Source organism: Pterocles gutturalis, unplaced genomic scaffold, assembly GCF_000699245.1.
Source record: "Pterocles gutturalis isolate BGI_N339 unplaced genomic scaffold, ASM69924v1 scaffold26708, whole genome shotgun sequence".
Classification (NCBI taxonomy): domain Eukaryota; kingdom Metazoa; phylum Chordata; class Aves; order Pterocliformes; family Pteroclidae; genus Pterocles; species Pterocles gutturalis.
The window spans coordinates 8,841-21,835 of NW_010119032.1; the positions used below are offsets into that span (position 1 = coordinate 8,841).

Consider the following 12,995-nt stretch of genomic DNA (forward strand, 5'->3'; position numbering starts at 1 on the left):
CTTGGCTTTCAGACAAGGTCAACCCACCACAACAGGAAGAGTTTAGACCTGGTGGTGGCTCTCTCTCAGTCTTAATATTGTGGCATGTTCCTCATCAGACATCAGGAAGCTCTGCAGCTGCAGGTCTCTGTTAGGACAGTCTAGGAGCTGATAAGTGGTTCCATTTCCATGCTCTAGTTTAATGGCCTTGCTGCTTTGCTGGGTACTGGGGAGAAGAAATCAGCCTTCTGTTAAGATTAGGAAAGGGTTTTTTTAAATTCAAATCCAGATATTTTAAAAATAATTTTCTGAAAAAATTTGAATAAGATTCCCAAAACTATTAAGAGGTAATTGTATACATGGACCTTATTTTGGCTTCAAATGCTATCTGTGAGTTTCCCTGATCCCTTCCATTGACCAAACATACTGATTTCTCAAAAAATCTAAATGTCTCAAAAATATCTGCAAAAAGAACTCTATCTGCACTACTGTTCAACCTGATGATTTAAAGGTGGGAATTTTCAGCATGTTTTATCAAGATGAGCTTATCTTTTCAGGATCTTTACAAGCTTATCTCTAAGTGCACGGGTAGGGAAATGCTTGTCTTGTTGTGAGACAATCTGTATTCATGACCTTTTAAGAATACTAATGCTATTTGCCACTAATACCACTGCTGATAATGCTTTATTTTTGAAAGATATGCAAACACAAATACTTGGTTTGTGTCCTTTAGTAAAATGAATTATTACTTCAGAAAAGTCTTAGGAGGTTCTTTATATTTTTGCTTTACAGATTTCTTTCTAAATGCTTAAGTAAGTCTGAAAATGTTCATATTTTTTTGCAGGGTTGAAATACTAAAAAGTTCTTAAGAAAAGTTATAACAGAAAAGTTCATTTCACTTTTTGGGTCTCAGTGTGATATACTGATGGCATTGCAAGAGGGTGCTTACTTTTACAGGTTGCTCTTTGTGAAAGAAAGACAAAACAATTCTAACGTAAGTTATCACAGTGACAGTGTCCTCTCTGGAAGCTAGTATAACAGAAAAAAATTCAGTGTTGTGGTTATGGCCCTGAATGAGCTTCCTACTTACATCTCATGTTTTGTACCAGCATTTAAACTGTAAAACCTTCTGCTTTGCTACTTATATAACTATCCTTTCTTTTCTTCCAGACCTGGATTTTATTTCCTGGAACAAAATAACATTTTAGGGTACCATTAATTTTCAGATTAAACAAGTCATAAAATGTAAATAAGCTGACAAAAGAGCATTTACCTTCTTTTCACAAAGTTGTTAGTATTAGGATTTCTGGATCTTCCTTCCATCATAATTCACTTCATCCCCCTTGGGTGCCTTACAATGAAGGCACTGTTATGGTTATTATATTGGAGCGTGTTGCACAGGGAATGATTGATACTTTATAACAGAAGGAAGCATAACTTCTTTCTTTAGCCTTAGTCTCAAAAACAAGCACCAACACATTTTAGGGTGTTTTTTTTGGCTAGGAGATTTCAGACTTGGCGTCTGCAGCCTTTTCATTCCCAATTGAATAATCAATTCCACATCAAAAACCTTGCATAACTGTGGAATTGTGATGGTTGGACTGTGTGGCCCACCAGTGCTTGTCTTTAAAATAAATAATAAGGTTTTCTGTTCTTCTAAATTCAACAGCCTCCCCTTAGCTATATTCTGAACAAACATGCATCATGGAAGTCCATTTGTTAGTGATACCTTCACCAGCTCCCTCTTTTATGCATGAGGAATGTTCATGACCCTGCAGGTACTTTTGTGCCTGCTTTTCCAGTTGTTCCTCGCTCACTTTCAAGCAGCAACAACAGTAGGTGGGCTGGCTTGGGGGCACTATTTCAATGTAGTGATCTAGAGCAGATACTTATTTCACCGAAGTTGATGTTGTAGAGCTTGGGATGCTGAAAGGGGAAAGCTGTGTCGCCCAGGACAGAGGGGCAGAGATGCTGGGGATCGGGGGTCTCCCTTGCCATGTGTAAGATACCACAGGTCGAGTCAGGTCACCTGTGCCAAGAACCTCTCTGGAAAATTCCAAATATTCCCCTACTTCCCTACAGCGCTCCTGCTTTTAAACTTTTAAGTCCATCAGCGTGTAAGAGCTAAATATAGTAAAGGAGGGTGCGATGGAGTTGCTATGAAAGGCACGCAGGGCTGAAGGGAGCTTGCTGGTGAGTTGGGGAGACATGAGGGAAGGGAGAGGGGGAAATAAGTGACATATTGGAATCTGTTGTCATTGATGAGAAGCTGAGCTTAACTGGGAGCATGACCTAGGAAACTAGCAGGGTAAGAAGTAGTAAAGCTGAGAACTTATTTTGAGACATCCAGCCCCCCCCCCTTTTTTTTTTTTTTTTTTTTTTTTTTTCAAAAACATCCAGCCCCCCCCCTTTTTTTTTTTTTTTGACTATTGCTGCAAATTATGTTTCTGATTATTTGCTTTGAGAGGAACAGGTCATCTCCTGTGTCCCTCAGATTGGGTATGTTTAGGATGTGATGCATGTTCATTAATTTAAGGTGTGCACACCTTCAGGCACCTCTGAATGTGCTGATGTGAGGGACTTTGGATGAAAGTTTAGAGGAGCTGCTCATTTTGTTCCAGACAACAAAATTCAGCTCACTAGCAGAGATTCATGTAAATTCCCTGTTCAAAATGCAGCCAGTACCAGTTGTATATGCTTCCCTCTGGAAATGACTGAGATAGATTCCCTTCTCCCCTGCAGTCCTTTGTTCTCACCAAACATTTAATTTATGCATGCATATACGTGTGTGTGTGAGTATTCATGGCTTCTGCATCCACACTGTAACACGCAGGCGGTGTACCTGTATACTGAATTTCACACATTATTTAAACTGCTCTGATTTGAACCAGAGTTCTGGCTCTTCAGCTAAATAGCTAAATGCCTGTTTTTCTTCACCAAAACATCTTTACAATTGCAGGAAAAATACATATGGGGAAGAGGTGACCATTTGGCTTCATGGCAGTGTTTTCATACTGGTAGTCCTCCAGCTGAAATTTGCAGTGTAAGAATTCAGTCTTGCTACTGCTCCCATGGATTGAAATAACTTTTCTTTTTTATGTAATTGCTATAAAAGCAACTGGATTAAAATCAGATTTGGGGTTTTTTTTGGCTTTTTTTTTCTGTTTCAGTTTAGTTTCAGACATTAGTTGCCATAGAGATCTGGCCAAAAGCCCCCCAGTGTTTGTATTCAGTGTAACTACTGTCCAAGCATAGTATTGCATGTCACTTACTGCCAGATCATATCTGAACCAGAAAAGTTGTTTGATCAGTATTACTCCAACCTGCTTAATTGCCTTTCTGTGTCAAGATGCTTACTTGCAGGAGACTGGATGTTTTTGGTAGAGCCATCTCTAGTTTTCTAGTACTTGTTTCATGTGTTTTGGTACAGAGGTACCTGCTGCATCAGATATTACTTCAAACAACTCTAAATACAGAGGGTATGGCAAGGTGCAGAAAAGGGGTGTCTTCTTTTTTTTTTATTTACAATCATAAAAATTGACTTACTTAAAAAGGCCAGTTGACTCTTATACTTTGAATCTCTCTGCTTGTTGCTGTGATAATCTCTGAGATGCAAGAGGACTAATGACTGAAAACGGAGCAACTAAATAGTAACCCACAAAGCACAACTCCTATAAAGCTGCAGTTAGTGCTGTGTGAAAATGGCCTAATTCAAGGTCTTCAGCTCTTAGCTCTTTCTCTGAAGATTTTGAGTGAGTTTTGCACATTGCCTTAGAAAGGAGGAAGTCCCGGACACTTTAAAAGGTGGCTGCAGGAGGCATCTGTTTCATTTCATACTTTTCAGCAATATCTGTGATGGGGCAACCTCAGTCTTTCTTAGATATGTGATCCAGAAAACACATATTTGGGTCAGCAAACTACACGTGGGAAGTGTTTGGTTATGTTGTCAGTTTGCACACTGAGAATTTAAACCAAAGTAGCAAGAAATTCTTTCTCTTGGAAGTGATGCTTCATAGTAACAGAAGGTATTCTACCACTATTTCTGTTATTAACTTTGTTTTTATGTGCTTTGCAGTCCGTATGTTATTTGGACACACTGGATGTCTCATTAAAAGTTGAAGAATTAAAAGCTGAGAAGTTGTCTTTTTCACAACAGAATACCTCTAATACAGCTAGAGCAATTCCAACATGAATTTCAGCTTGGTTTTTAGCTTTGTAATGTGCCAAAGGTACCATTTGACTTCTTTAGGCTTAATCTTTCTTTCTTTCCTAGGAGCTGATGCAGCAGAATGATATTGGCTATGTACTGAATGCCAGCAATACTTGTCCAAAGCCTGATTTTATTCCAGAATCCCATTTCCTGAGAGTGCCTGTGAATGACAGCTTTTGTGAGAAAATTTTGCCTTGGTTGGATAAATCAGTTGATTTTATAGGTGAGAAGAAAATTTAAATTCTTTCTCTGAAACCGTTTCTGGATTCCTTTGTGTGTCTGACTTGCTGTTTTGTCTGGAGAAGACCCGAATGGTTTCAGGGTGGTATGAAAATACCCTAAGGATTTATGTACATGCTCACCATCACTTTATAAGCACAGAAGCAAAATAACGGAGATTCGGCAAATGCATGTTCCAGTACTTATGGAACAAAGACACTTTTTAAGAGAACAGTTCTGCTTTCTGGCAACCTGGTAGATGCCTGCTATATGCCTGCAGAGAGCAAATTAGAAAATTAGACATACAGATCCTGTCTTTAGCTTTGAGAAGCGAGCTAGCCAAATTTGAACTGGTCAAATTGTTCCATCATGAATGCTTGCTTTTTACTTGCATATAAAATTAGAAACAATCACCTTTCCCAGACATCTAAATAGGGTTGTTTATGTGCACATTAAAATGTGGTATGCTGTAACTGCAGTATGTTTCCTGTGTGTAGTCACATGCTTTTTCTATACTCAATGCTATACAGTGCTAGAGAAAATAAGTGATTTTTGTTTAAAGCTTCCATGAGATTTGCAATTAGCAGTTAATTTGGAAGTTTTGAACTATTTTAAATAACATTTCTTTTTTTTGCAAACTTTTCATCATGGTATAATGCTGCTGAGTTTGACAGTTGACAATTTCTTTGCTGTGCAGAAAAAGCAAAAGCATCAAATGGTCGTGTGTTGGTGCACTGTTTAGCTGGAATATCTCGTTCTGCCACAATCGCTATCGCATATATCATGAAGAGAATGGATATGTCCTTAGACGAAGCTTACAGGTAAGGAGAAAATTTCCCTTCATATTAATTCTTGTGCCTGTCAGCTTGTTTTTAAGGTGAATGATAAAAGGTTATATCATAGAACCATAGAATGGTTTGGGTTGGTAAGGGCCTTAAAGATCATGTAGTTCCAACCCCCCTGCCATGGGCAGGGACACCTCCCACTAGCCCAGGTTGCTCAAAGCCTCATCCAGCCTGGCCTTGAACCCCTCCAGGGATGGGGCATCCACAGCTTCTCTGGGCAACCTGTTCCAGTGCCTCACCACCCTCACAGTGAAAAATTTCTTCCTAATGTCTAATCTAAATCTGCCCTCTTTCAGCTTATACCTGTTACCCCTTGTCCTGTCACTACACTCCCTGATGCAGAGTGCCTCCCCATCTCTCCTGTAGCCCCCTTTCAGCACTGGAAGGCTGCTATAAGGTCTCCCCAGAGCCTTCTCTTCTCCAGGCTGAACAACCCCAACTCTCTCAGCCTGTCCTCATAGGGGAGGTGCTCCAGCCCTCTGACCAATTTCGTGGCTCTCCTCTGGACTCTCTCCAACAGGTCCAGGTCTTTTTTATGTTGGGGGCCCTACATCTGAACACAGTACTCCAGGTGGGGTCTCACAAGAGCAGAGTAGAGGGGGAGAATCACCTCCTTCAACATGCTATTAACGCTTCTTTTGGCATGACCAAGGGTAGAAGGACACATTTTATCTGGTAGTTCACTGGCCTCCATAAACAAATCAGTGATGTTGTGTAGACATCACACACCTAATACTAATTCCCCACCTGCAAAATGCTGATATGTCTTTGTTTAAATTACTTATTACAAGTGTGTATGTACATACATACACACACAGAGCTATAGCACACATATAACAATGTCTTTTTAGTCAGCAGGAGCATGGAGTGGCTAGGGTTAAAGAAGGAGAACTGAGGATATTTATAATCATGCCTATGACAAATGCTAGGCTGGGGCTGTTGACTTCAGTTTGGTATTCAATAATGCTTTCAAAGAAGTGCCTGCAGGTAAAACGTTGAGGAATTTAGAAAGCTTCTTTGCACCGGAAAGTATTTTGAAGTGTTGGCTCTTCATTGGCATCAGGGAATGTTTGTGGGACCACCCTCCCCAACCCCCACCTTCTTTAACCTTTCAATTCCCATGTTTCTGTACTTGGATTGTGAACACTTCACTAGATTCCAGGTGGCTTGGTGGCAGTTTACCGTGACTTATTTCATTTAACAACTGGCTTTGTTATGTTGTACAGAAAATGATGGGTTTTTCTTTTTGATGGGCTTTATATGCTGGTTGGCACAGCTGACGCATTGCTATAACACGTGTGGTGCAGGAGCAATTTGAACAATTGCTGTGGAGCAGGGGGAGAGGAGCACCTTCTAACTCACTAGGGTGTTTGCTGCTACTATCTCTAAAATGCCAATGAGGGCAGAAAGCTGAACATTTGATATTCCCTTGTGGAGCATTATTTCCATCGGGCATTTTCTTTTAAGCTCATGAACATAACCATATATGCAGAGAAAAAAGTGCATCTAAGAGGTGCCTGAACTACCACCATCTCCCATCACCTTTAGAAATTTTCCACCATTTCTTACTAGAGCCTGCTGAGAGTTTGGTGTTGTGCAGTAATTTCAACATGTATGGTGAACCAGGTTTGATAAAGAGGCATAGATCACAATTCACAGTTCTACAGGTACAGATAATATGGATGAATTAGTCGATGTGGATGGATACTGCACGAGGTCTGGGCTTGAGTCACTAAAAAAACCTGCCTGGTGGCAGGCTGCAGTGGTGTGGATGTTAAGCTGTAGAGTACTAAAATGCACAGGCTTCAGGGAACTTCTGAATCGCTGCTTCTAAATTCCTCTGGGAAATCTCTGCATTAAATTCTAGTTTGTTTCTTAACCAGGAGTGTCAACTGAGTGCGAACAATTAATCAATCCTAGGCCTTTTTTTCTTTGCACTGTTAATACTGAACAACTAGTGTGAAATATAGATGATATTTTCATGCATTTCCCTGGATATGGCTTAGTGAGAACAGTCCACACCGCATTTCAGTCATTGGTTTGCCAACAAGAGAGCCCAAAGCTTGAAAGTAAAATACTTTCCTCTGAGTTAATGAAAGTCATTGGACAAAATCTTTGTCTGACACTTAAAAAAATAAAAAGGTGACACTGTTACTTGAAGGGAAAGATCTGAGGAAATAAACGTTTTTAATCTTCAATTTTGTATAATACAAGGGAAACAAACAACAAAATGAAACGTTATGCTTGTCTTAAAAATGGAAAAGAGAGTGTGCATTTTGAAATTAAAAAGTTTGCAAAGCCTTCAAAGTTGTTGGGGGGATCCAGCAGACTTTCTTGAGCCCTTTTAATTTTTTTAAAAAGCTAGTTTTAAATTTAGGACTGCCCGATATTTTGGGGTGAGAAGAGGAGAAAGTGGAAGAGGGAGAAAGAGAACAGGACACAGGCCAGAAATTGCAGTGTTGACCAGAAGGATCTTACTTTAAATAACAAATCCAGAAACAAGTACAGCTAGCTTTGATGGGAAAAGAATGAATGATGACTGTATGAATTCTTGTGAGCGAGTTGCTTATGCTGGAATAACAGCCCTCAAATTCAATGCTGGGAGATTGACCTAAAGAATCTCTTCTGAGGTGACTTACTAGTTTTCTCCATTTGCTGGCGTGCACACTTCATGATGGAAGTTTATCACTTTTGATCTTCCAGGTCCTCATGTCAGTTCAACTATTCCCACTGTTGTTTGGCAACTTACATTAAAAAAAAAAAATGCAAGTTCTATTTGGTATTTTTCATGTGCCTGCTTGCATTTGTGGTAGTGTACACATATACTCACAAGTACACCTTTGAATTTTTTTCATGCTGTTTTCAATGACTGCAACTCACCTTCTGTACACATCCCCAGAGAGATTTTTTTGCTTTTAATAATATTTAATTTTCCCAGTGATATGTTATATGTGTGTTTGTACTAGATTTAGCTCTTCAAGGTTTCTTCCCTTGCTAATTCCCTTGTCATCAGGTGCCTTCATAATTCCAGGCATGATTTAAAAAAAAAAAAAAAAGAGGAAGGATTTGGGCACCTTTCTGTTTTACAGTCTGTAAGAAGCAAATAGTACTTATTAGCTATATTGCAAATCAGACAGGTAGGAAGTATTGCTTTTGTATTTAACTTTGAAGTATATGACATGACTTCTAATACTGAAGTCTTTCCTACATTTAGAGTCCTGCTTCAGGAAAGCATTTTAAGTATGCATTGCACCTTGTCCATATTCAAGCGAGTATGTAAGTGCACGCTGAGGCTGGCATGTGCATGCGAGTCAGCCTCCTTCCTACGGGACTTGCGAAGAGGTGAACTCTTCCAGTGATTTGCTACTACTGTTGCCCTTTACTGCTGAACACCTACAGAGCTGGAGAGAATGCTTTTGGTTTAATGCTGCATTTACTCCTTTCTGTTTTTCTTTTTGATGATCATATCAGAGGTCAATACCACTGTACAGTAGAAATCGCTGGCATTTGCTGTATAAGGGCAGCATAGGTCAGGGCTCTTTGTCTTGCCTGGCAAAGATAAACAGGGTAGGAAGCGCTCTCTGCAATAACAAGAGCATGAGAGAGGTGAAAGGAACATGAGGTTTCATCCCTTTGAAGGGTGTGGAAGGTGGTCGACTTTCTGCTGTGCAGGGGGAGGCTCAGGGTTCTTGGCTACAGCTCTGATGCTGTTCATCCAGAATGTTGAAGAGCTCTTAACTCTGGTCAGAAACCAAGCTAGCAGAGATCCCACTGGTGAAGTAAAATAAGGAAAAATTATTCCCTCAAACCTTGTGGGCATCATAAGGAGGTAAAAAGAATGCTTTCTTTCCCCCTGTTTAGCCACCTTTAAGTAAGCTACAGAGAGAATTGAGAGCATCCAGCATTATCTTGCTTAAAAGCTTTTTTTTTTTTTAAATCCATGTTTCCTGCACTTGACTGAACCTCAGTCCAGGCCTCCTGACAAGTTAAGATTAGCCTGTTAGCATCCACAACAATTGCTCTAGGGTTACCTCAGGTCTGAGCAGCAGGTCCTTAAATTAAGTCTTGTTTTGTTTGTCCCCCTCTTTCCAGATTTGTGAAAGAAAAAAGGCCAACCATTTCTCCCAACTTCAACTTTCTGGGCCAGCTTTTGGACTTTGAGAAAAAGATTAAGAACCAGAGCAGTCAGCCTGGACATATTAGTAAGCTGAAACTTCTGCATTTGGAAAAAAGCAGTGAGCACATGGTGGTCCCAGAAGGTGGGCAGAGCAGTCTCTCCACGAACCAGCTCTGCATTACCACTACCTCCGAGCTGGTGGAACAGAAGCCGACGGACTGTGGCAGCGCACCACACAGGCACTCATCCCCTCTAGAAGATGGCCCACTGGAACAGGGCATAAACGGACTGCACGTCTCCCTCGATAAGGTGGAGGACAGCAACCGGCTGAAGCGCTCCTTTTCTTTGGATATCAAATCTGTGTCCTACTCGGCAAGTAGCAACTGTGTGACTGCATCTGTTCAGGGCTTTGCCTCCTCTGAAGACACCCTGGAATACTACAAACACACGACTGCTTTAGAGGGCAGCAGTAAGTTGTGTCAGTTCTCCCCTGTCCAGGAGGTCTCAGAGCAGACCCCAGAAACCAGCCCTGATAAAGAGGAAGCAAACCCTCCCAAGAAACCCCAGAACACCTGGCAGCTGGATACCCAGAGCAAACGGCAACACCTGGGGAGAGCCACCAGCAGTGCCACCACTCAGCGGTCGCTCCTGTACCCCCTCCACAGGAGCGGGAGTGTCGAAGACAATTACCGAACGAACTTCTTGTTTGGTCTCTCCACCAGCCAGCAGCATTTGGCAAAGTCTGCTGCTGGGTTGGGCCTCAAAGGCTGGCACTCGGACATCTTGGCTCCTCAGACATCGGCTACGTCCCTTACCAACAGCTGGTATTTTGCAACTGAGTCCTCGCATTTCTACTCTGCCTCTACCATCTATGGGAACAGCACAGCTTACTCTGCCTACAGCTGTAGTCAGCTGCCCACGGGCTGTGACCAAGCCTGTGCTGTGCGCAGGAGGCCAAAGCAGGGTGATCGAGGTGACTCCAGGCGGAGCTGGCACGAGGAAAGCTCTTTTGAAAAGCAGTTTAAGCGCAGAAGCTGCCAGATGGAGTTTGGGGAGAGCATCATGTCAGACAACAGATCCAGAGAAGAACTGGGGAAAGTAGGCAGTCAGTCGAGCTTTTCAGGCAGCATGGAAATCATTGAAGTGTCTTGAGGGGCAGCAGGGTCGTGTGACTGTATCGGAGTTGCTTCCCCCCTCGAGGCTGCTCCTCCAGCGTTTGAGAGGTCCCTGTAAATCTGAAAACAATAAACTTCATGGAAAAAGGTGGCAGGGGGGAGGGAAGAAATCAAGGCTTCAGTGTGAATGCAGCGACTAGATTAATAAGGCAAAGAAATGACAAGTGAGCATCTGCCTGAGGAGACTGAGAGTATCGCTGGGTTTTTCTCCTCCCCTTTCCTGGAGAAGGGCAGACCTTTCAAAGATCTTTCCCTGACAGAGGAAGCAATTATATGCAATGGATTGCACATCCTTTGAGTGGTTTTTGAAAAGGAAACTCTTTTGGTATCAAACCCTTTCTCTGGTTCCACTGAAACAAGCTCCTACCCATCAAAGCTAGTTTTGTTCTCCCCTCCTCCTGCCCCACGTCTTCACCAGTGCACCTTAGCCCTGACACTGAGCCAACCTCTGGAGGGAGACCTTTTTCCCCGTAAGAAGGGAGATCGGGAGTGATTCCAAAGGACCTAGGGACTGGTTACAGCAAGGCTGGTCTGAACACACAGTTCAGACAAATGTAAATACTGGTGTAACTATTGTTCTAACGGATAGGCTTTAGGTGATTTGCTAGAGAGCTGCTTCAGAGAAAAAAAACAAACCCCAGTACCTCAAAAATATAAAAAATAAACTAGGGCTTTATGGCTGCCAGGTGCTGGTAGTCAGTTCATAAGCAATGTGAACAAGTAACGACTAGCCACATTTGAATTTTAGTTGGTTTTTTTTTTTTAAAGCTGTCTACGCACAAGTGTTTCAGTTAGCTCAGCAGCAATTCTTAAAGATGAATGAACCATACTTATGATTGTTTCCCCCAGTCTTTTGAAACATAAAAGAAGCAGTATTTGTATTTTTGGTATTAAGCTGGCTTCTGGGAGAGGGGTAGCTGCTTTGGCTTCCAAGCTGTCACAAAGAGGTTAATACTTAGGGTTACGTGCAAGAGAAGTGGCTGGTACAATACTGCAACATCCTTTTCTTGCCCACTGACAATTCAATAGATGGCTCTTGAAGGCTTTTTGTTTGTTTTTTAAAGCTAAAACTGGGTTTTTGTCCTTAACTGAGCAGTACCCTTAAAGAACTGCTCTTCATACATGGTGCCAGTCACCTGTGGGGTAAGGGCAATTCAGGTGGCTGGGTTTCTTGCATCCCAACATCCTCACTCAAACTGTGGGGACCTGGAGATAGAAGCTTCTTATTAGGTTTTCCAGCTTCATCTGAGAAAGAGAGGGCTGGCTGGCTGGCCAAGGAAAACAGGAGGGGACCTCCAGCATCCCATCTCATAGTGTAGTGTGAAAGAGAGGGGGTTTGAGAAGAGACAGCTTTAATGGGATGACTGCTTACCTCCTCCACATGCAGCTCCAAGGAACTTGATCCTGGCCCTTGTCCTCTGTCCCAGGGTAGGGTCTTGGTTTCCCAGCGTGCTGATGCGTGACTTGGCTGCAGATGCTTCTAGCTGTGCTGCTGCTGCTGGTACCGCGTCCTTGCCATCACCCCCCCAGGAACACAGCAGCTCAAGGAGGTGTCACTGCCCGGCTGCCAGCAGGGTGTTTCATGGAAGATTAGGCACAGCCCTTCTCGTGTTGTTTTTGACAGCAAACCAGCTGCTTCCCCTCCAGCTTGCCATTTGTGGGGTACCTTGGCTGCTCCTGCTCAGATTGTGTTGTGCGCTCACGTTGCTGCAAGAGGTTTGCGGTCAGCGAGGGGTGGTACCAGAGGGACAGCCTAAAGCTTCATCCTTCCTGCTCCAGTGGGAGCTGCACACACCTTATCTTGGGTCTTCCCCAGCACCCCTCAGAGTGTGTGTATCAGGAGGGGAGCTATTGTTTTGTCCCATTTCAGTGCAGGCAGCTGAAAATTGTAAATCACGTGTAACAAATACTTACCCCTGGCCAACAGCTTTAAAAAAAATATTTGTCAGCAGCAAACTGAAGCCCTAATTCAAGTCAGCAGCTTGGGTTATGTTTTGTTTTGGTTTTTTTTTTTTTTTTTTTTTTTACTGTAAGTTTAGCTAGTTTGTGACTCAAATCTCAGGTTTTACTATATTAAAAAGCAGAGAAGATTTTGTTATTGTTTTGTGGCTAGGATGTGACTTTAATTTCCTACAGCAGACTGTTTTAAAATAGCACTGAAAGCTACAGCATTGATTAACTTGATCCTAAAAAGTGCAAAAGGCATAGAGAGAGAGGCAGCACCAGGAGTAACTGAACCCAAAGGCTGCGTTCCTGGCGTGAGTACAAGATGCTGGAAGGAGGAGCAGTCCAGGCAAGGGATAGGTTGACACCACACTGGAAAGCATGTCAGGTCTCGGCTATTCATTAAACATACTGCCACTTGTCTCTGTTTACATATCAAGTGAAAGCGATTACAGTACAACTATTTTCACCATATATACACACACAGAGTGTGTGTATACGTATGT

The 12,995-nt window shown here is 42.2% G+C and overlaps 1 protein-coding gene across 1 annotated transcript in view; it reads left to right on the forward strand.

Moving 5' to 3' along the window:
- Positions 1–10,522, forward strand: part of DUSP16 (dual specificity phosphatase 16) — a gene marked incomplete at its 5' end in the record, with an annotated part of 13,650 nt that extends 3,128 nt beyond the window's left edge. The window contains 3 exons of the mRNA XM_010076441.1: positions 4,253–4,412; positions 5,106–5,229; positions 9,346–10,522. Of these exons, the coding sequence (XP_010074743.1) occupies positions 4,253–4,412; positions 5,106–5,229; positions 9,346–10,522 (1,461 nt within the window). The remainder of the gene's footprint in view (positions 1–4,252; positions 4,413–5,105; positions 5,230–9,345) is intronic.
- Between the last annotated feature and the right edge of the window lie 2,473 nt (positions 10,523–12,995).